Source organism: Rhinatrema bivittatum, chromosome 4 (genome assembly GCF_901001135.1).
Source record: "Rhinatrema bivittatum chromosome 4, aRhiBiv1.1, whole genome shotgun sequence".
In the NCBI taxonomy this organism is placed as follows: domain Eukaryota; kingdom Metazoa; phylum Chordata; class Amphibia; order Gymnophiona; family Rhinatrematidae; genus Rhinatrema; species Rhinatrema bivittatum.
In genome coordinates, this window is record NC_042618.1 from 138798383 (window position 1) to 138823154 (window position 24772).

General features: G+C 45.2%; 1 protein-coding gene across 2 annotated transcripts in view; it reads left to right on the top strand.

The window, feature by feature from the left end:
• Positions 1–24772, top strand: part of SPTB (spectrin beta, erythrocytic) — a 273420-nt gene that overhangs the window by 89459 nt on the left and 159189 nt on the right. Inside the window, exon 3 of one of the 2 annotated variants that reach the window (XM_029598897.1) lies at positions 10589–10783. In XM_029598897.1, coding sequence (XP_029454757.1) covers positions 10636–10783 — 148 coding nt within the window. In that variant the 5' untranslated portion in view covers positions 10589–10635. The remainder of the gene's footprint in view (positions 1–10588; positions 10784–24772) is intronic. The other variant, XM_029598898.1, reaches the window with a different exon arrangement.

A 24772-nucleotide genomic window follows, 5' to 3' on the forward strand; every position in this document is an offset into this window, starting at 1 on the left:
AGCACAAGTAAAGAAAGTTATGCAGCAGGGGATCCCAGCGCTCACTTGTGCACAATACATAAGTATTTATGTGCTGGTTTCATTGAGAAATCCAGGAATGACCGGCCCACGCCTACATTCCGTCTTTTTTTAGAAAAAAAATTTTGTGTGCACAGCGGGGGATATGCACATATTAGAGCATCTTTAAAAATCTGCTTGGTGCTCACTGGCCTGGCATTCGCGTATCTCCTGGTTTTGGCATGCACCGGGCTTTTAAAATTCACCTTTAAATCTGTCTTCTCACTCACTCACAATCATGTTCCTGATGTGGAGAGTGTGTCTGTGTGTTTGATTCTAAATACCTGTTACTAAGATGCACATTAGTTCAAGAAAGATCAGTGCTTAAAATCTTGGCTTAAAAAATGTGTAGATATAAGCAGCTGAAAGAATGTGTAAGGCTATCATGTAGTGCTTTATACCATTTGAATATAAAAACAACTACCTGATAAAGGGGCCGATGCAAAAAAATGCATTGAAAGAGGGTGCTGAGTCTCCAGTCTCTACTCCTGGGGGCACCATACAATATTTTAATTAGGGGTCGTGCTGTCAAGGAGGCACTAGGGTCAATTCCGTGCCTCTAGCGCCTCCTTGACAACTGGCGGTCAGCTGTCCGCCGGTTTAGAAAATGGACGCCAAATTTATCAGTGACCGTTTTCTTAATTGTTGCACAGCCACGGGTTCAGAAAATGGACGCTGGTTAACTGAGCGTCCATTTCCTTAATCTGACCGCCAGCACTTTAAAAAGAAAATTTTTAAAAATCTTTCGTTCCTCCAACTTAATATCACCACGATATTAAGTCGGAGGATGTACAGAAAAGCAGTATTTTCTGCTTTTCTGTACAACTTTTTGGGATGCTCAGAAATGAACACTGGCTCCAGCCAGGCGTTAATTTCTGAGTGCAAAAATGTGTGTATTGTATGCACATTTTTGTTTTGCATTTGGAGTGAATAACTAATAGCCTCATTCACATGCATTTGCATGTGATGAGCGCTATTGGTTTCCCGGCACATTGAACGTGCATTGTGAGGACGCGCCTACATAACCTACGTCCAACTGCTGGACGCATCGGCCCCAAAGTTAATACTTTTGTGATTTGTGAGGTAGACTATACCTTGAGACTTTTTTTCTTTCTCCTTTGTAGTTCTCTAACTGCTGGTATTCCTAATCAGTGTTTCTGTATGCTGAAAGTTGAAATCTCATGGATCCAGCACAGGTCACAGGCTATCCAGAAGCTGAGAAACTAGAACTCGTTTTATTACACAGTTAGAACTGTTTTATTATTTAAGGAAGTAATATTAAAAGGAGTTATACGTGTAAATGTAACATACTATCATAGCAATTTTAAAAAGCCATTTACGTGCATAAAATGCACTTGCACGTGAATATCGTATGGACAGTTCATTTGTGTATATTATAGCAATTTTCAAAATGGATAAAGTGCATTTACACATGTAAAACCTAATTTTAAACATGCAAATTTTTTTTTTTAAATCAGGCCCTAAGTGTTTTCTACTTTTTTTTTTCTATGTACTATAGAAGCAAAGCACTAAGGTTCCATATCTGTGCCCATGGACTTCTAGGTCAGATGTCTGCAGTTGTCCATTTTAAATTACATTTTTGATCTCTGGCTAGTTCTGTTTCGTGTCCGCGTTGGCACCGTGGTCGGGCCTGCTCACCTCGTGCTTCCTTTGACCAGCTCCGGTCACCCCTCCCTCGCGGCCGCAGCTAGTTCATGATGTCCTCGGGCTCTCCGCTCACCATCCTCCTCACAGGCCTCATGGTGGAGCTCCTGTCGGGATCCGCATGGCCGACGTGCAGCCCTTTAAAGGGCCCAAGGTGGGAAAACCCTCGGGGGTGCCTCCCGATGACATGACCTAGTCTCCCTACTTGAGGCGAGGCCCTGTTCCCAGGACCTCGCCTTGCCAATCGGGTCGACACCGTTGGTGTACTAGTTTGCCTTCGTGTTCCAAGTATCTCCTGTTCCAGTATTTCCTGTTCCTGTGTCTCCTGTTCCAGCGTCTCCGTGTTCCTGTATCCTTCCCAGGTAGTACCTCTCAGGGCTGACCTTTGGTACTGACCTCTGCCTGCCTGACCATTCTCTTGCCTGCTGCCTGGAACTGACCACTACCTGCCTGACCATTCTCTTGCCTGACACCTGGAACTGACCACTGCCTGCCTGACCATTCTCTTGTCTGCCACCTGGAACCGACCCTCGCTTGCCTTGACTATGCCTGGACTGATTCTGGTATTGACCCCTGCTTTGGCTGACCTCTCCTGGACTGATACTCTGGCTCTGACCCTTGTGCTTCACTCGGACACTCTCTTCTGGCTTCCTGTGACCATTGGGCCAACCTGCTTGGAAACCAACCGTGGCTTCCACTTGGCTAGACCTACAGGCGCTGCCTGTCTCGCCCGGAGGACCTCCCTGAACTGTCACCTCCCTGAGGCCTCCGGAGCTTCCGGTTCAGGTCTAGCTCATCCACTCTGCATCAGCCGCACAGCCTCGCTCATGGTGGGCACAGCTCTCCGCTACCTCTCTGGGAGACCACGGAGGTCCACCTAAGTCCAGGTGGTCCGGGTACCCAAGGGCTCAACCTGCGGAAACCCCGGACTGTTATTGGTGAAGCTCCAGCTAGCCTCTGTCTCCTTGTGTGCTCCGCCTCCTGGTGGCAGGCGCTCTCTGGGCCCGAACAGAGGGCCATACCAATCCTGCACCAGGCCAAGGGTCCACCTCCAGCGCAACAAGATGCTCATTAAAAATCAGTTGTTCAGCTTAGGCCTGGGTTTCTCTGTTCATGACATCATCAGACAATGATCCACCCATCGACTGAGTGTGAGAACAATAAAGAGCAAATGGAAGGATCCATTTTCACCAAAGGGAGAGAGAAATAAAAAGCCATTTGAGCTAACAACCACCTCCTCTCCATCCTACCAAACTGAGCAGCTGATAGCAGAAGACATACAAAGGATGCACAACTAAGCCAAAGTCTCATTTTTACAAGGTGACTTGGACCAGTGAGATATTTTTGTAGGTTGGCCCAACACAAGAATAATCTAGACATGTTGTAGTGAGTGAGCATTTGAAACCACAGGAGTCACATCTGAAGAAAGGACCTGGGTGCTCTCCGAAAGCTCACAATACTATAACAAACATATTTAGTCCAAGAACAGTTATTATAGCCTACAAACAATCCAGTTTTCTGCAGGACCAGTATGGCTCTTAAAAACTCTGCATTTTAGCAAAGAAAAATATTTATAGTTTTACCCCCAAAGAGAGCAGAATGTTTGGGAGTAACATTACATGCACCCACAGCTGAGTATTTCAGCATGGCCAAGTTTTGGTTCACTATATTGAGATATTGCTTTAATTTTACTGGAAATCACGTTCTAATTTAATTGTTTTAAGATATCCAGAGGAGGGCTTATTAATGTTTTGCATTCATTGCCTCTTATGGCATTTTCCCTCTGGCTCTTCTGTTCTGCACAATAGCAATAGCAAAGCTGTGCTTTTAGGTCCCCAATTCTTGTAACCTGCTATGCTATTTCTGATAACCCATTCTCAATGGCACCAGCACCTGATTTGACATGCCAGCATGCTCACAATTAAAAATACATTGTAGCATGGCTTCAGATCTGCTGGATTGTTAATAATTTCTCAAATTTTTAAATTAGCAACGGCAGGTTTTAATTTATTAATTCTGGGAGGTGGGGGGTAATCATTTTTTGAATGAAACTTGGAAAGCAAGTTCTTTCTGCCAGATGGTTTATTTATTTTCTAAAATTTCAATAACATCTATGATTTAAGTCATGAAAACCAGTTGCAGCTATTTTTTTTAACTTATCGGGCACTTATTTGTCTTTAGTAAAACAATTATGCATTGCATTTTAAAACTCTGAAAATTGTTCAACACACCATACTATTGGCCAAAGCCTTGTAGAAGTAAAAACCAGGCTTGGGATAGATAATGAAGAAAATATGCTTTTCTCTTCTATAAGGTGCTCTAGCAGTGTATGTGCCACACTGGATGTGATTCTTGCTCCTCAGAGCTTTTGCTGTTTCTATCTAACGCAGTACTGACTCAGCCTATCATTTTTTCTACCTTTCCAGGCACTACTGTGATATCCTAGGTCAGGTGTTATCAGCCTGCTGTTGCTACAGCTAACACTGCATAAGCTTGTAAATGCTGCAAGAGACGCACCTTTTGATACAGACCAGGGGTGGCCAACTCCGGTCCTCGAGAGCCACAGACAGGTCAGGATTTCAGGATATCCATAGTGACTGTGCATGAGATATATGTGCATACAATGGAGGCAATGCATGCAAATCTATCTCATGCATAGTCGTTGTGGATATCCTGAAAACCTGGCCTGTTTGTGGCTCTAGAGGACCGGATTTGGCCACTCCTAGTACAGGAGATGTCATGTTGCTCTGCCTGAACAACTATATTTCAAAACTGACTGGACTTATGTTCCCCAAATTGTATAAATTGTTATTCTTATACACTCATGCCATCTGCTGGCTAATTATCAAGGGGTAAATATTCAGCTGCTGAGCAGCTAGTTAACTTAGCTGGATACACAGATCTGGCTAATTTAACCGAGATATTTAGTGGTACAGCTGTGCCACTGAATATGCCTGGATAAGTTAGAGTTAGTCGGATATGTGGTATCTAGCTAACTAGACCTGCCTTATGGCGCATCTAGAGTTAGCTGGTTAAGTTAACCGGCTAACTCCGCTCCTCCCTGGAATACCGGCTACTCCCACCCCAGGAATGCCCCCGACTTACCCAGCTAAATTCTAGCCTTTTAAATATGCAGCTAAACCATTTAGATGGTTAACTTTCCTCTTATCCATCTAAATGACTTTTATTTATTTATTTATTTAAAATTTGTTTATATACTGCCTTTACAAAAGTAAATTTGATCAAATCAGTTTACAACATAACATACATAATTGTAAGAATAAATAATATGTACCCCCAAGTGTCTAGGAACTTTTAATCTGTAAGCACTTCGTTACATAGTGTAGGGTCCCTTTGGCCATATTATAGCAGAGCTTACCTTGGCAAAGGGTACATATATTGCTCTGTATGTAGAATGTTCTAGTTTCTCACATCCCACTTTGGGAGTGCAGTAACTTTCTACCAATAGGTGGGAATGCAGAGATCTGTGCAGAAAAGATTAAGTTCTTGAGCTTGATCTAGAAAAGTGAGGAAGCAAGTTCCAGCTCCCTTGTAGAGAAGAGGTTGTGGTTGAAAGCTGGAAGAACAGTAGCTTCCTGACTATGCTACAGGAATTAGGAGAAAGTTTGTGAAGCCTTAAACTTCCTCCTGCTACAGAAACAGGATTTTCCAGTTTGGATTCCTCATCTACAACAGAAGGAATTTCTGGGATCACTGGCCAGAGAGGGCCTCTGTGAGTAGAGAAATATTTGTGCTTTAACCTAAAGAATCTACCAACCAAAAAAAGTGTTTTAAACTAAAAGTAATAACAGCCCTAGAGAATTGCATAAGCAGGACTGGGAACTTTTGACTTGTGGGTTCCTATGGCCTGGATTGGCCACTGTTTGAAACAGGATGCTGGGCTTGATGGATCTTTGGTCTGACCCAGTATGGCATGTTCTTATGAGATTGCCTTTGATTGGTAGGGGGGGAGGGGAGGAGATGAAGAAAGGAATAATGCAGAACAACTTTTTCTGTTCCACCCCCTCCCTGCTAATCCACATTCTCTCTCTCTCTCAGGCTGATACAGTACGGACGCGTAAAAAAAAAGTGTGGCAGTGCCGGACGCCCGCGCATTTGACGCGCCCACATTTTGGTTCACAAGCCACTCGATTCAGTATTCAAATTAGACGCAAATCCAATCGGTGATAAACGAGCATCCAAAGCGCGCCTATGAAGCAGTAGGCGTTCGCAATCCATTTTACTGTATATAGCGGTATACAGCGCCTATACAGTATCCAAGGTGTGCTGGCGCCATACCTGTCATTTCAAATGTCATTTCAAATGTCATTCCACCAGGTAAGTGGATGGTTCTTTTCTACAGACCCTGCATGGACACCGGGGCCGCTGTCCTGAGCATCCGGACGTCCTTGTTTGGAGGCCACCCCCAACCTTCCATGTCCTGGCGCTTAAGGACGTGCAAGGACGTCAGGGCTTCTGTGAAGGTTGGGGCCTCCGAGCATGGAAGCCCAGAAAGAGGGGAACGCTGCCTTCCAACGTCCATGGCCGCTGCCTTGAGCTCCCGGCCGGACGTCCAAGGTTGGGGCTTCCGTTCATGGACATTTCCGCCTCTTTCTGGGCATCCATGTCTCCACTGGACCCCCGGAGCCTCAGGACACCTAGTAGTAGAGATGTGAATCGGTACCGGAATCAGTTTATCGGCTGCGCCCAAGCCAATAAACAAAAAACCCACCCTGACCCTTTAAAACTAATCCCTTAGCTTCCCCCACCCTCCCGACCCCCCCCAAAAACATTTTACAGGTACCTGGTGGTCCAGTGGGGGTCCCGGGAACGATCTCCTGCTCTCGGGCCGTCGGCTGCCACTAATAAAAATGGCATCGATGGCCTTTGCTCTTACCATGTGACAGGGTACCCATGCCATTGGCCGGCCCCTGTCACATGGAAGGAGCACTGGATGGCCGGCGCCATCTTTAAAAAAGGCGCCGGCCATCCAGGTATGTGACTTATTTGCCAGACAACAGCTTGCATCTGGAGCCTTTCAAGTGGGTGAGTCCTTGGGTGGACGTTATCTGCTCTAAACCCCATGATAGTGTAACCTCATAATCTGAGAAGTTTGTGAAAGCTACAACTGTGAAAAAGCTAGAACTGTACCCTAGTAAAGGAATAAAGGAGAGTCATAAATACTGTTTGAGTTATACAGAACTGGAGTTTTGTAAAGATATTACTTTTGTAAATATTTTTACTTGCCACTTTCATCCGGTAAAAGAAACTTTATTTTGGGAACGACATATCTTGTTTGCTGTATTATAATTGTGCAAGTGATCTGAAGTGGATAAAGGAGTCTATGGTCAGCAGACATCCTTGGAGACTTTGTCAACCCCCAGCATCCCTTGGTCGACAAGAACCCTGGTTATTCTTTTTGAGTAAACTAGAACAGGACATACAGTAGAAACAGAAATTATGACAAGAGATGAGGGCGATCTGGTCTGCCCAATTTACTCCCTGAAGCAACTGCAATTCTCACTTGATCTCTGCCATTCCATCACTTCTCTGGAACAGATGATCCACTGCTTATTGCCTGTCAGTCTCCTCCTCCCTTGCACTTCCAGCTCAGGTGGAACCAAGTCTGAGATCTGGTACTGCAAGCAGTCGTTCGCAGTTACCCAGGGGTTTGTTTTCCTCTGTGTTATGCCCCCTCTCTCCTACGGAATTCCGTCTGATGGTCATTGCAATGACGACGACCCTTGTCTAGGGGGCGATGCACTAGGGCTCCTTCCAGAACCCAGCAATCACTGGCCCCGGGCCTGCATCGGGTTACCAGATGCTGCCTTTAAGCCATGCCCAAAACGTCCTCCTCTCAAGGAATCATGAGCCCTGTCTTTGCAGCATCTTCAACCCCCAGCCCCAGTCAACCCACGGAGTGGAAGACCTGACTCAGGAATCAAACGGGCCCCCGTCTGCTTGGCAGTTCCCAGCACTGCCACTGAGCCAATAGGCTGGCGCGTCCCAGGCTTTCATGGATTCTCTGTTACTCTCTGTGCCCCTGCCACCTCACCTGGGAGGCCGTCCTATGCTTTCACCGCTGTCTCTCGGGAGGGGGGATGGTTGAGGCACAAACCACAACAGAATTTGAGAAAGCCTGGGAGAAGCACAGAGGACAATTAGTTGGGAAGTGAAGGAAATGCTGGAGATTAACTGAGGAGCATGGTTTGGATCAGGAAGTAAACTGGGCAAACTGGATGGGGCTTACAATACTTATCTGCTGTCATTCTCTCTTTCTAGGTTTCTATATAGTAGGTTAATGACGTGCTTATCATTGAAGAGTTCATAGATAGTTTTTGATTAGCCAGCAGGTGGCACAAGTGTATGATTTCTAACTTTTTGGGGTTTTTAACTCTCCTGTTTTGAAGTATAGTGAAGTTTGCTGCTATTCTGCTACTACAGTAAGGTATGACAGTAAGATATAGTTGGAATGGAGAAGGTACAGAGAAGGGCAACCAAAATGATAAAGGGGATGGAACAGCTCCCCTATGAGGAAAGGCTGAAGAAGTTAGGGCTGTTCAACTTGAAGAGATGGCTGAGGGGGGATATGATAGAGGTCTTTAAGATCATGAGAGGTCTTGAACGAGTAGATGTGACTCGGTTATTTACACTTTCGAATAATAGAAGGACTAGGGGGCACTCCATGAAGTTAGCAAGTAGCACATTTAAGACTAATCGGAGAAAATTCTTTTTCACTCAACGCACAATAAATCTCTGGAATTTGTTGCCAGAGGATGTGGTTAGAGCAGTTAGTGTAGCTGGGTTCAAAAAAAGGTTTGGATAAGTTCTTGGAAGAGAAGTCCATTAACTGCTATTAATCAAGTTTACTTAGGGAATAGCCACTGCTATTAATTGCATCAGTGCATCAGTAGCATGGGATCTTCTAGGTGTTTGGGTAATTGGCAGGTTCTTGTGGCCTGGTTTGGCCTCTGTTGGAAACAGGATGCTGGGCTTGATGGACCCTTGGTCTGACCCAGCATGGCAATTTCTTATGTTCTTATGTTCTTATGACTGTGCTATCAAAGACTAAGCTGCCGTCTTCCTCTCATTGGTAAAGACGAGTCCCTCTGCATTGCCAGTGGGTTCATCTTCTCTACAGGAGCCCCAGAATACCATGGAGGCAGGGACAGTGCAAGGGTATAGGGAGCCCTAGATGAACCTTCAGTCTCACATCCCCTTACACTCCTGCCTATCGGGGACGGCTTTGCCACAGCATCCCTCTCTTGCTCTCCTTTCACTCTCTGCCAAGTGCTGCATGCCATCCCTTTGGCCCCTGTCCCCACTTCCCAGCATCCTTTTTTCTCTATCCCCCTGTCCAGCATCTCTCTTCTTCTGCCCCAGCATCCTCCTCTCTCTCCCCCTTTTACTTCCTGCTCAGCACAGGTGCCTCACCCCAATCTCTTTACTTCCTTTTTTGCAGTGCCCAGCATCCTCTCTGTACTCCTAACCTAAGTAGAATCCTCTCTTTCTCCATCCCACACTCACTTGCCCAGCACTCTCTGTCTCATTACCCGCCCCACACTCTCCACAAGTCCCCCACACACCCATCTTCCTCTCTATCTCCGCCTCCCACATCTGCCCTGCATCCATTACCTTCTCTATTGTGGTGCCATGCCTTAAAAGTAGGTAGTGGGCACTTGAAGGTTTGTGCTGTCCCCCCCCAAAAAAAAAAATGTTGGCACCTTAGGAAACCACCTTGTTGGCCTGATGGAAGAACCGGCCTTGCATGGGGGTGACTGTTTTGTGCATCAACAGCAGTATAAAACAAACCACAAGCAAGCACAGAGAGCTGGACTGGTACTAAAAAAAATGAGAGTTTAAACAAATGTTAAAATCTTGGGTGTATGCTCTGTGAGTTCTCCTTTCCTTGCTGCAGAGAGAAATTAGTGTGTTGCCAGTTTGCCTCATTGTTGCTGGTTATTCCGATCCACTTCTGGTTTTATCACATTACATGGGCTACAACTCTTGATATATGCAATGAGGTAAAACTAGGACTAGACCAGCCTGATCAGTAAAAATGGCTGCTTTAAGAGGTGCTGCTGTTCCCCTAAAACTCCAGGAGCAGTTACACTTGAAATAATGTCTCAAACGACCTTACCTGGAGTGGGAGCCAATTGGCCCATGCAGTGTCTGTGTGTGGGTGATGTTTGTGACATCACAGCTAATGTGATCCAATTGGATCTGGTGAGTGTGAGGTTATTTGTGATTCTATTGGCTTTGTACAAAGAAGTTCAAAATTAAGCAAAAAAAACATTATCACTTTTTAAACTGATGCCTGGTGAGAATTTTTGCTTGTCACATCCATACTTTTCAAACAGTGCACAGTGAAGAGAGGATACGGGGTTTGGTTTTGTTTTTAACTGAAGATGTATTTATTGTACAATAGTTTTTGGGTGGGTTTTATTGTTTGAAATTAGAATATAAATCAGAACTTTGGTGGATGAACTGTGTTCAAGATAGAAAAATAAATCCTTTTGAGGTTTATGGTCTGTGTAAAATGTGCATAGGGAAAAAACTAAAATGACAGGGAAAAGGGGAAAAAAAAAACCAACGGCCCTGCTGCTACAAGGACACATCCCCACCTACTGGCGGTCTGCGCTGCAATGCAGGCAGCCCCGGCTAGCCAGACTGCTGCAATGTTTCCTACCGTACAGTACCTTGATGGGAAAAGGCAGAACCATGCCCAGATGCGTGTGGCATGGAAGATGCAGAGGCAATGAGACCTTCCCGAGGTGTGTTAAGTTTCAGGAAAAGACTCCGGAGGAGGCAGGCCTTATGAACACTGCCCCTTATTTTTTCTTGTTTCTCTTTTTTTTTTTTGTAGTAGGGCCTCTTCATGGTAACTGAACAGCAGCTGCCGAAAGCTAGGAAATGACAACTACAACTGATTTTGATAATCTGGAGATTCAGCAGCAGTACAGCCGGATCAACGCCCGCTGGGAAACCTCCGATGATGAGCTGGACAATGACAACAGTTCTGCCCGGCTGTTTGAGAGGTCCAGGATTAAAGCCCTCGCAGGTACAGTGCAATACTCCTTCTTCTACCTCCCTCCTCCTTCTTGTTTTGCTCTGTGGAGGCTTTTCTAGTTGGCAGAGAACAACGTATAGGCTGATGTAAACGTGTTTGCAGTAAATTGAGCCAGAGGTGTACATCGGCTTGCAACTTAATTTTGGGGACAGAATAAAGAAACTGAAATGCCCCGCTTGGCAGCTTAGCTATTTGTATTTCACCGAAGCAAAAAGTACTCCTGAACTTTGACAGGCGTTTGGAATAATGGAGCGCAATTTGTGCCGGTTGAACAGAAGTGATATTGGTTCTTTATTTTTTTCTTTGTAAAAAAAAAGTCACAAGAGTGTAGCGACTCAGATCCTGTCAGTGATGGAGAAATATAGGATCTGATTCCTATAAAAGCTGTAGAATTTGTGTTTTCAGACTTGGATTCTCTACTCAGGTACCAGTTTTCTAGTGAAATGCTTTCTATTCATGTGCTATCCTTGGACTTTAAAAAATAATTTTGTTCTAAGAATCAATGCCCCGATAGTGATTCATGAAAAACTGGAATACGCTTTGGGACATGGAGCTTAACTGATTATTGAAAGAGACTTTAGAGTTGTGAGTTGTGCTATTAAAAAAAAAAAAAAAAAAAAAGGCTTTTTATTTATACTAAGTACAGTACTGTAGCCATATTGGTTTTGGAGAAAACTGAAGACTTTATAGCCTTGTAGGTTATTATATTTTTTAAAAGGCCAACAAGGAAGATTTAGTACATAAGCTTTGGAGGCCTCATCTTCGGTTGTGACCTATAGAGCTAGAGAAGGAAGCTTTTATATAGTGGAGCAGAGCGCCTCAGGGATTGGTCCTGTTCAGTGATGGATTTAGGATTTTGCTGCCCCTAGGCACTGTTGATTCTATCACCCCATTCCCTCTCCTGGACAAGCGACAGAAAAGCAGACGTTCTAAGGCAAGAGCTTCCTTGCTGTGCTCTGTCTGCTCCAAGCTCAACCCTCCCCTTTCATGTCCCTGAATGACAAGAGGAAGAGAGATGGATTAGGGAACAGAGTGGCTTGTCTTTGCTTCCTGCTCTGTGCTCTGGCCTTAGCTTTCTCCTCCTGTTCCTGGCACTGAACACAAAGGGAGAGGCTGCTGGAATAGAGAATAGAACAAGTTTCTTTGATCTGTCCCGTCCAGCATTACCGGCCACTCCAATTCTCTGCACAAAAAGGGGAGGGGATGGAGCAGAAAACAGAGGACTAGTCTCTGTTGACAGAGATTCAGCACAGCTGAGTGGCAGCAAATCTTCAGCTGGCCTGCTTCCCCCCAGAGTTTTGCCGCTCTAGGCACAGGGCTAGTGTGCCTATTGGTAAATCTAGGTCTGGTCCTGTTTAGTATCTGTGAGCAATTGTTGTGGAAGGTTTAGGAGGAAAAAATTTGCCTTTTTGCAATTGATGCCAAGATCCATAACCTAGTAGACATGGCTGAGGAAGTAGATGGTAGGGATGTGCAGAGCAAATGTTTATGTCCATATGTCCATATGTCCAAAGGGGGTCCCATTTGCGGTCAATATGGACATAAACAGAATTCAATGAGTTGAGTCTATGTCCATATGTGCAAATAAAAATTTAAACCCCTCACCCTCCTTAATCCCCCCCCCCAAGACTTACCACAACTCCCTGGTGATCCAGCGAGGAGTGAGGACGCCATTTCTGCAATCCTTTGCGAGGAGCACGTGACGTCGGCGCCATGTCGAGTGACGCGGCGTCACGTGATTCCCCGCGGCCAAAAGTTCCTTTTGGGCCGAACGAGCGTTCCGGCGCAACCCCTCGGGGAATCACGTGACGCCGCGTCACTCGACGTGGCGCCGACGTCACGTGCTCCTCGCAAAGGATTGCAGAAATGGCGTCCTCACTCCTCGCTGGATCACCAGGGAGTTGTGGTAAGTCTTTGGGGGGGGATTAAGGAAGGTGAGGGGTTTAAATTTTATTTTGGATCAACAATCGCGATTTCCAACATATCCAACATAGCTATGTTGGATATGTGGGAAATCCGATCGTTTATGTCTCATCACTTTTTTAAGTTAAAAAAAAAATATAAGTAGCGTTTTACATATGCGGTCAATACGAATGCACACCCCTAGTAGATGGAATGAGAAGCGATTTAAGAAAGCTGCCAAGCAGTTGATCACTGTTCAGACTGAGTTTTCTAGTATGAGACACCCCAGGCAATCAAATCTCCCCATTATCCAGCGAGGAGTGAGGACGCCACTTCTGCAATCCTTTGCGAGGAGCACGTGACGTCGGCGCCACGTCGAGTGACGCGGCGTCACGTGATTCCCCCAAGCTGGCCAAAAGTTCCTTTTGGGCCGAACGAGCGTTCCGGCGCGACCCCGCAGGGAATCACGTGACGCCGCGTCACTCGACGTGGCGCCGACGTCACGTGCTCCTCGCAAAGGATTGCAGAAATGGCGTCCTCACTCCTCGCTGGATCACCAGGGAGTTGTGGTAAGTCTTTGGGGGGGGATTAAGGAAGGTGAGGGGTTTAAATTTTTATTTTGGATCAACAATCGCGATTTCCAACATATCCAACATAGCTATGTTGGATATGTGGGAAATCCGATCGTTTATGTCTCATCACTTTTTTAAGTTAAAAAAAAAATATAAGTAGCGTTTTACATATGCGGTCAATACGAATGCACACCCCTAGTAGATGGAATGAGAAGCGATTTAAGAAAGCTGCCAAGCAGTTGATCACTGTTCAGACTGAGTTTTCTAGTATGAGACACCCCAGGCAATCAAATCTCCCCATTATCCAGCGAGGAGTGAGGACGCCATTTCTGCAATCCTTTGCGAGGAGCACGTGACGTCGGCGCCACGTCGAGTGACGCGGCGTCACGTGATTCCCCCAAGCTGGCCAAAAGTTCCTTTTGGGCCGAACGAGCGTTCCGGCGCGACCCCGCGGGGAATCACGTGACGCCGCGTCACTCGACGTGGCGCCGACGTCACGTGCTCCTCGCAAAGGATTGCAGAAATGGCGTCCTCACTCCTCGCTGGATCACCAGGGAGTTGTGGTAAGTCTTTGGGGGGGGGGGGATTAAGGAAGGTGAGGGGTTTAAATTTTTATTTTGGATCAACAATTGCGATTTCCAACATATCCAACATAGCTATGTTGGATATGTGGGAAATCCGATCGTTTATGTCTCATCACTTTTTTAAGTTAAAAAAAAAATATAAGTAGCGTTTTACATATGCGGTCAATACGAATGCACACCCCTAGTAGATGGAATGAGAAGCGATTTAAGAAAGCTGCCAAGCAGTTGATCACTGTTCAGACTGAGTTTTCTAGTATGAGACACCCCAGGCAATCAAATCTCCCCATTATCCTTCCATACTCAAGAACAGACATGCCAAAAAACATAAAAACAGACACACACTTGGCAGACAAAAGCCACAGCGTTATTCGATTCAGTACCTGAGCCAACATCAATCAAAAAAACATTGCCAATCCCAACCAGGGGCAGCTCAAGGCAATCTGCTGCCTGAGGTGAGGAATGAAATGGTGCCCCTCCCCCATGGTGTGGCCCAAGTGAAATCACCAAGAGGGCTGGGGGGGGGGGGGGGGGCGTTGTAATGCTGGAGAAGGATGGAGGGGAGGAGTCAGGGGTCCTAAAGGAGCGGCAGATATATTATCACTGATATTCTTTCTAGGAAGCCAGCAAAACTATTTTAGAATTTCGCCTTTCAGGCATTTCAAAGTAGATTATATTCAGGTATTGTAGATATTTCCCTGTCCCCACAATCTAAGGGGATTATTTTCTAAACCCTATCGCATATGCCCTCCCCCTCCCCCCCCCCCTCCAAAGGATGTGGGTGTTTGGTGAATGGTGGGAGTGTGTGTGTGTGTGTGTGTGTGTGTGTCTGGCATACTCTCTCATAGGAACAGTGCAAGGGTATTAGGTGCCCTAGATGAGCTTTACAGCCTTTTGTTCCCCTTTCCTTCCCCTTTCCTTCCCCGCCCCACACAATTAAGAATTATGTATTCTTTTCCATTTTAAAATTTATTAACTGCGTCCTCAACTTAAAAAGGGAGATTTTATATGGAAAAGGGACATTCAGTCTTCTGAAGTAAAAATATCACTTACAACAAACTTGTATATTATATTTGCATGCACTGCAAAAAAGACACTTTCAACAATAATAGTTTATTAGGCTTAATAAACTATCTTTCCCATAGTAATCAAGATGGTTTACTGGATACCATATGGTAGCAGGCCTCTGGTAATGTGCACTGGGTGTGGACTTGGCCTATGAATAAACAACTACAATTCCAGTATAGTAAGCCTTCCAACACTTCCAACACTCAAACAGGAACAACCCTACCTATGAAAAAGCCATACTGCAAATATTACACCAGGCCCTAAATACCAATACACTTCCAATTAGGAAAACAGAACAAGGCAAGCTGTTGTAAATCCTTACATAGAAACTACACTCTAGCAGAATATCTAACCTCAGTCACACATACAGATCACAGACAGACTCTCACCAAAATAAAGAGACCATGAATTATAAATTGAAATGCGTGGACAATATAATGAAGTTTGAGGAGATGTGGACCCCTGACCCGGTGAGGAGTTGGTACTGCTTGAGGAGACGGCTCCTCAGTTTCCTCCATCGGGTGGCGAGGCTGGATCAAGGCAGGGAATGATGGAGTCTTCGCCAATGGAAGCCCACGGTCCCCCCGGGAGGAGCCCGTAGGGACCCGGTCTGCTGGGACTTAGGCGGACCTTGGGAAAATCGAAGGTTCATGAGAACGGAGCAAGGGCCAGCTGGCTCTTCGCCACTGGAAGCCCGTGGCCCCCCCCTCCCCCCGGGAGGAGCCCGTAGGGACCCGGACCGCTGGGACTTAGGTGGGCCCTTGAGAATGGAAGACCTGTAGAAGTTCAGTCCGAAAACAAATACCAGAGAATCGCCGCTTGCCAGTCCAAAGTCGAATTCCTGAGAATCGCCACTTGCCAATTCGAAGTCGAATACCCGAGATTTGTCGTTAGCCAGTCCAAAGTCGAATACCAGAACAGAAGCAGGAACAGAATACCAGAACAGAACAGAACAGAACAGAAGCAGGAACAGAAGCAGAAGGAAGGCTACCAAGGGAACATACATACATAGGCTCTCTATCTCTATCTCTCACATACACACATATGCACATGGGCTCGTACTCTTTCTCACACACACACTCGCACACTGTCGGGAACTTCCCTTCTCTTTGGCCATGGTGGGATGGGTCTGCCATCCCACCATGGCCCATCCTGCTTTTGGCTAAAGAGAGGCCCCATTGCCTCTCTTTAGCCAAAGCAGGATGGGGTCTGCCATGGCCCCACTGGGTCTCTCCTCTGCCACAGTGGGATGGGTGATGCTGGTGGTACCCAGGGTGCCCCTCAGCTCACTGTGCCCAGGCAACCACCTGGCCTGCCCTACTGAGAGTCTGGCTCTACAGCCGCCCCCAAGGGTGAGCTTCCCTGGTATACACACTTACTAGCATTGGGCCTTATTATTACAGACCTTTGTTTACTAGATATAGGAAAACTGAGTGTTGGAGAGAACTAAGTAGGGATCTTATATGCTCATCGATCCAAAATGGTGGAGTATAAAGGAGGAAAACAAAACGGCTGCCTTGGATAAGAAGAGATATTTAGCAGGTGGCCCTGCTCTGGATGGAAGCATGGCAGGGATGTATCCTTGAAGTGTGGGCAGACTGAATAGGCTGGATGGCCTTTGTATGCCATAGTCTATTATGTTAAGGTGCATATTTGATATCCTTTTACAGTTCTGTACTCACATCTGAAGAAAGGGCCTGTGTGGTATCAAATGTTCATGGATGGGCTGCTCCAATTCAATAGCAGATACTTAAGGCTTAAGCACAGCCAAGAAGGGTGCTGACTGTTTAATTTCCTGCCACCCTGCCACCCTACCCCTCTACCCACCCACCTCAGGGTTTGTTCTTCTAATATATTCTGCCTGGATACTTAATTGAAAACAAGATAATTTGGTAACTAGACATTTCCTTGAGTGTTCTAAATCAAATCAATTGAGCAAAATGAGGACTATCCAATGTAACAATTGTGGAGCTTTTATCTTGAGGCAAATCATCTGGAAAGTTAGGGCTTGCCCCATTTGTTCAGAACTCTCTTCCCTGAAAAAGAGTTGACTCATCTTAAAGATGAAATAGATGCAATAAAGAAAGTATCAGCAACCACCAAGGTATACTCACCAACTCTACAGCACTCAGGAATCATTTCCCCATTATCACAGAGAAATCAAAAACCCAGAAAAAAAGTGGTATACAATGGGCTCAGGTAGGATAAGACATGTGATCCAAAAACACCCATTCTTCACAAGTATATAGCCCACATGTTGCCCCCCTCATCTACACAGAGCACACAGGAAGCCAAGAGAAATGGATTACAGTGGGCTCTGGTAGAATAAGACTTGTGATGCAGAGACACATTCTCCCTTAAGCAACACAAGTACAAAATATCTTCTCTGTATTAAATAATGAAGAAGCTATTGCAATTAGAGATGTGATTCGGCCGAATCTTTCGGTTTGGCCTTAGTTATCGGCCCGCCACGGGAAATTTCATTTTCCTGCAGTTCGGGCCAATTTTATTTTGGCTGCCCCCTGAAATGAGATCTGAAACCCACCCCAACCCTTCACATTTAATTAATTACAACCTCCTACCCTCTTGACCCCCCCAAAACTTGCTGAAAGTCCCTGGTGGTCCAGCAGGGGTCCCGGGAGCGATCTCCCCTTCTCGGGCCCTTGGCTACCACTAATCAACATGGCGCCGATGGCCCTTTGTCCTTACCATGTGACAGGGGCTATCAGTGCCATTGGTTGGCCCCTGTCACATGGTAGGAGCAATGGATGGCCCACACCATTTTTTAAGATGGCGCAGGCCATCCATTGCTCCTACCATGTGACAGGGGCCAACCGATGGCATCAATAGCCCCTGTCACATGGTAAGGGCAAAGGGCCATCAGCGCCATTTTGATTAGTGGCAGCTGATGGCCTGAGAGGGGGAGATCTCTCGCAGGACCCCGCTGGACCACCACGGACTTTCGGTAAGTCTTGGGAAGGGGGGGGGGGTTGGGCAAGTCTTGGGGGGTCGGGAGGGTGGCGGGTTGCAAGTAATTAAATTTGAAGGGTTGGGGTGGGTTTGGGGTTTTTTTTTTTACTGTGCCCTTTCTCCCCCCAAAAAACGATAAGAAAACCACATGAAATTTCGTGGGTTTTCCTATCATTTCCGCGGCCCCCCGAACCGCAATGAAATAGGAAATGTCGTTTTATTCCCATTTCATTGCAAACTAATGCACATCCCTAATAGCAATGGAGACTGAAGTGGTATCTGAAAAGAAAGAAGAAACCCAATGCATGCAGAAATTCCATAATAAATTCAATAACCATAAGAAAAAGCTCATTGTGCTGGGTGACTCAATAACCAGAGACACTAACATGAGAACTCTCTTCGAGGGAAACACTATAGTTAAAAGCTTTCCGGGATCATCTGCCAGTAGAAATGCTATTCAAATAGTCAATGCGATCAATAAAAGAAAGCAAAGAAGTTGATATTATCATCCATCTGGGAACCAACAACCTTGCTAGAAACAGCATCCAAGTGGTACAGAGAGATTACCAGTCTCTGGTGAAGCAGACTGGATACATTGTGAAGACTATTGCCTTTTCAGAAGTGTTATCTGTTCATGGAAAGGGGAAAGAGAGGCTAAGCCACATAGGAAAATTCTGTGCATGGCTCAAAACTTGGTGTAAGGAACAGATTTTTGGATATTTTGGAGACTGGGGCAATTTATGGAACAATAAAAGACTCAATGTTAAAGATGGCAGGGAAAAGGATCCTAAGAGATAAATTAAAATCTTATGTCATGAAACGTTTAAACTAGACGACAGGGGTGACAGAAGGACATTGGAACATCACCAAATACAAATACAAAGGAAATGGGTGAAGGGGATAACAAAAGTCAACTGAATAAGGCACAAAACTAGTCCAAGAGAAGCAGAAACCTGAACAACAAAAGCTGGAAAGCTTTGAGTACAAATGTTTGTAGTCTGGACAATAAAATCCCAGACCTGCAAGCCCTAATGGTGGAGGCGGAGTTGGACATTGTTGTTGTTACGGAGACATGGTTCACATATTCTCATGATTGGGATATAGCCATTCCAGGCTATAACATGTTAAGGAAGGAGAGAGAGGACAGAAAAAGGGGAGGAGTAGCTCTTTATGTCAAAAACAATATCCAAACAACTGAACTGCAAGGAAGATGGGATAAAGAAGAAGCATTATGGGCTGTCCTAAAAGAAGATGATGGTGCATCCATTTTTACTGGAGTGGTTTACAGGCCTCTGACTGAAATGGAAGAACTAGACAGAGATCTGGTTGAAGACATCCAAAAGGTGGGAAAGAAGGGAGAAGTGTTGATTGTTGGAGATTTTAATCTGCCGGACATAGACTGGAATATCCCTTCTGTGGAATCTAACAGAAGTAGAGGGATAGTGGCTGCCCTGCAAGGGGCTCTGTAAAAACAAATGGTAATGGAATCCATGAGGGAGGGAGTTATACTTGACCCAGTGCTCACTAATGGGGATAATGTCTCTAATGTTTGGGTGGGTGCCCACCTCAGCACCAGTAATCATCAAACAGTATTATTTGATATTGCAAATAGGATCTGGAGAAGACACAAGAAGATCCATGTTTTGAACTTAAAAAATACAGACTTTGTGGAAATGGGGAAGTATCTGGAGGCTGAACTTGAAGACTGGGAGAAAATGAGACAGGTGGAAAACAGTGGTCCAAACTAAAAGAAGCAATTACTAAGGCAAGTAATCTATGTGTTAGAAAAGTAACAAAAGCAAGAGAAATAAGAAACCGATCTGTTTCTCAAAAGAGGTGGCTGATAAAATAAAGGTAAAAAGAACAGCATTCAAGATATATAAATGATCCCAAAAAGAGGAACACAAGGACAAATATCTGGTGAAACTGAGGGAGACAAAGAAAGCAATCCAGAAAGGAAAAAGTCAAGTAGAAAAAAGGATTGCCAAACAGGTAAAGAGAGGGGACAAAACATTTTTCAGATACTTAATAAAAAGGAGAAAGCTTCAAAGTGGTATAGTGAAATTGAAAGGTGACAGGGACCAATGTGTGGAGAGAAACAAAGAAAAGGCGGAAATATGAAACAATTACTTCAGTTCTGTGTTCACTAAAGAAGACCCTGGCGAGGGACCGCCACTAATTAACAAGACATTGGAGGAGGGTGGAGTTGACAAAACTGTTTACAGAAGAAAATGTATGGGAAGAGCTAGGAAAACTGAAAGTGGACAAAGCCATGGGGCTTGATGAGATTCATCCCAGGATACTGAAGGAGCTGTGCTAGCTGGACCGCTTCAAGACCTGTTCAATAGAACCCTGGAAACAGAAGTGGTGCCACAAGATTGGAGAAGAGCAGTGGTGGTCCCATTTCACAAGAGTGGGAGCAGAGAGGAGACTGGAAACTACATGCCGGTTAGCCTCACCTCGGTGGTGGGAAAATTAATGGAGACTCTGCTGAAGGAAAGGAGAGTGAACTATCTAAAATCCAGTGGGTTTCTTGACCTAAGGCAGCATGGATTCACCAGGGAAAGGTCCTGTCAGACAAATCTGATTGATTTTTTTGATTGGGTGACTAAAGAATTGGATCAAGGAAGAGCGCTCAATGTGATCTACTTGGATTTCAGCAAAGCTTTAGATACGGTCCCACACAGGAGGCTTATGAATAAAATGAGAAGCTTGGGAGTGAGTGCAAAGGTGTTGGAGTGGATTACAAACTGGTTGACGGATTAAAGCTAGTGTGTGATAGTTAATGGAACCTACTTTGAAGAGAGACTGATGTCAAGTGGAGCGCCACAAGGATCAGTGTTGGGACCGGTTCTGTTCAATATCTTTGTGAGCAACATTAGCAGAAGGTATACAAAGTAAAGTTTATCTATTTGCAGATGATACTAAGATCTGCAACAGAATGGACACGCCAAAAGGAGTAGAGAGAATGAGACATGATTAAAGGAAGCTTGAACGGTGATCGAAGACATGGCAGCTGGAATTCATTGCCAAGAAATGCAGAGTCATGCATCTGGGATGTGGTAATCCAAAAGAGATGTATGTGATGAGGGTGAAGGGCTCTGTGCAAGGAGCAAGAGAGGAACCTTGGGGTGATAATGTCTAGTGATCTGAAGATTGAGAAGTAATGTCACAAGGCGACAGCTAAAGCCAGAAGAATGCTGGGCTGCATAGAGTTAGGAATAATCAGTAAGAAAAAAAAGGTGATAATGCCCTTGTACAAGTCCTTGGTGAGGCCTCACCTGGAGTACTGTGTTCAGTTCTGGAGACCGTATCTCAAAAAGGACAGAGACAGGATGGAGGCTGTCCAGAGAAGGGTGATAAAAATGGTGGTGGTGGAGAGGGTCTCCATCAAATGACTTATGAGGAGAGGTTGAAGAACCTAAATGTGTATACCCTGGAGGAGAGGAGGTGCAGGGGAGATATGATACAGACCTTCAGATACTTGAAAAGTTTTAATGATGCACAATCAACAAACCTTCTCTGTTGGAAAGAAATTAGTAGAACTAGGTATCACGAAATAAAACTTCAAGGAGGAAGACTCAGAACCAACATCAGGAAATATTTCTTCACAGATAGGGTGGTGGATGCCTGGAATGCCCTTCCAGAAGAGGTGGTGAAGACAAAAACAATGAAAGATTTCAGGGGCATGGGATAAACACTGTGGATCCATAGGGACTAACGGATGGAAATGAAGAGGGAACTGCATGGGGGGTAACTTGCTGGGTGGTGGTTGCTACCCTTAACCAATATGCCTTCATGTTGTTGATGCAACTCCAGTATTATTCTCTGCTCCAATATTACTTTTGCTTTAATGGTAAGGGAGGAAAAGGGGGGGGGGGGGGGGGCGGCAAAGAATTGGACTCAGCAACCAATGAAGACACTAAATTTTAAGGTCTGGGAAAACAAGTAGGAGTGGGGGTAACTTGCTAAGGCAGCTGTTACTACTGTTAACCAATAAGCCTGATATTTTTGATGCTACCACAAGCTTGCTGGGCAGACGGGATGGACCGTTTGGTCCTTTTCTGCTGTCATTTCTATGTTTCTATATACTACATCTTTCTTGTTTGACCTTTTAAAAGGTATCATACCCTACCTACAAAGATTGGCTATGCATACTAATAAAGAGCCTCATTTTCTATGCATTAATCCCAAAAACACAGAATGAGAGAAAAGTCTTAGTAAATCAGACCCAAGGTTTGTAATAAATGAATAAGTTAACTGCTTTTTTTTTTTTTTTTTTTTGCAAGCTAGTTGGTTTGTTAGTCTCACCAAAAGATAAAATGTGCTTTATATGCCTTTTACTTGAGTACTTGTAAGTCCAGTATAGAATTGATGGTGACCATAAAGAAATAATGGGCCAGATTTTAAAAGCCCTATGCGCGCCGGGCCTATTTTAAAAAGACCCAGCGACGCACGTAAAGCCCCGGGACGCGTGTAAGTCCCGGGGCTTGCAAAAAGGGGCTGTCCGGGGGCGGGGTGTGGGCGGGGTGGGGCCAGAGGCCTCCGACATAGCATCCATTTGCTGCTGTGTTGAAGGATCGCGTGCCGGCAGGCTGCCGGCGCACGCAACTTGCTCCTGCCCAGAGGCAGGCGCAAAAGGCAAGACAAAGGTCAGGGGGGGTTAGAGTAGGGCTAGGGGGGGGAAAGGTTAGGGGAAGGGGTGGGAAGGCCAGGTTAAGGGGAAGGTAACGGGGGAAGGCAGTGCGGCTCAGCACGCGCAAGGTGCACAATTGTGCACCCCCTTGCGCGCCGACCCCTGATTTTATAATTTACCCATTTGCGCGCGCAAGTTATAAAATCAGGCATACATGTGTGTGCACCAGGTTTCCCGCACACATGTATGCCCACGCGCGCTGCTTTGAAAATCTACCCCTATATGTGGCAAGAATTACAGAGTTCTAATAGTTATTGTCTTGGAGAAAACTGGAATCTTGGGAGATTATGATTTGTTATTAAGTGTATTTATTTTTTAGTAAAACTTATGTAACCCCTGTCCCCTGGGCACAGGGGCTCACAGGAAGGCTCAGAGCCTAGTGCAGGCCCCATGACCACCTGGGGTAACATCCACAGTGTGTGTTGGGGGGGGGGGGGTGGGTGAGAGAGATGTAACTCTCCTCACTGTTGCTTTGGTACAGGTACCAAAAAATTCACATTTGCCTCCAAAATGTTTTGTTTAAAGTAAAAGTTCCTTTACTGGCATTGATCACAGGCAAAACACAAAGATACACCAATGGCTACTGTAGCAAACAGCAACACAAAATCCAAAACAGCAGAAAATAAATCTGTCACTTTCCAGCAGCTATAAGGAATTGCCTTCCCAAACAAGTTAGCTTTGGGGTAGGAACCCTCTGCTCTCTGGGCTTTCCCAAGTACCTGTATTGAAGGCAGCTCTTCTCCTGTATCACAGTAGTTTTTCCTCATGCTGGTGAATTTCTGGCTGATTCTTTCTCCAGTTAGGAACAAAATGAATATTAGCTACTCGATAATAACTTCCCAAAAAAAGATGTACTATGATAAAAAAGGGATAGGTTTTACTAAACTAATTTTTTTCAAACTGTTTCATATAAATGCAATAGTAATCATCATTCACAATAAGCCCATATTTAAGAACCCAATTTATAAAAACATACCTCTAACATTTGGATGAGAGAAGCCTCTTGTTTAAAGCTGTGATAACGATAAGATCAATGAAACATGAATAAGAGAAGACCTCATTTTTAGAATTGGTTGAAACCACGATGGAAGAGGTTTCATAACACAGATGAAAGGGACTTTGTATTTAAAGATGATGCGCTCATGATGGAAGAGATTTCATTATAACAAAAAATGTTTGGATGTCTAACACTAAGATTGAAGTCTTTGAATTATTCTTTTTTGATATTTTGAATGAAATGTATTTTTAAGAGTGGATCTGTATATATTTTGGCACTTTTTTTCTTAAGGATTCCTTAGGTAGTGATTGTGTGGTATGATTGTGATTTGATTAGAATGTGTGTATGTTAGAGGTATATTTTTTTTAATTGAGTTTTTAAATATGGGCTTATTTGTTAGAGATGTGAATCGTGTCCTCGATCGTCTTAACGATCGATTTCGGCTGGGAGGGGGAGGGAATCGTATTGTTGCCGTTTGGGTGTTTGAAGTATCGTGAAAATCGTGAAAATCGTGAGCCGGCACACTAAAACCCCCTAAAACCCACCCCCGACCCTTTAAATTAAATCCCCCACCCTCCCGAACCCCCCCCCCCAAATGCCTTAAATTACCTGGGGGTCCAGCGGCGGTCCGGAACGGCAGCGGTCCGGAACGGCCTCCTGCAATTGAATTGTGTTGTCTTCAGCCGGCGCCATTTTTCAAAATGGCGGCGCAAAATGGCGGCGGCCATAGACCAACACGATTCGACTGCAGGAGGTCGTTCCGGACCCCCGCTGGACTTTTGGCAAGTCTTGTGGGGGTCAGGAGGCCCCCCCAAGCTGGCCAAAAGTCCCTGGGGGTCAAGCGGGGGTCCGGAACGACCTCCTGCAGTCGAATCCTGTTGGTCTATGGCCGCTGCCATTTTGCGCCGCCATTTTGAAAAATGGCACCGGCTGAAGACAACACAATTCAATTGTAGGAGGCCGTTCCGGACCGCCACTGGACCCCCAGGTAATTTAAGGCATTTGGGTGGGGGGTTCGGGAGGGTGGGGGATTTAATTTAAAGGGTCGGGGGTGGGTTTTAGGGGGTTTTAGTGTGCCGGTTTCCTGCCCTCCCCCTTCCCCCGATTTACGATTTTTTGACGATAAATCGGGGGAATTGGTATTGTATTGTGGCCCTAAAGATTTTTGACGATTTAAAATATATCGGACGATAT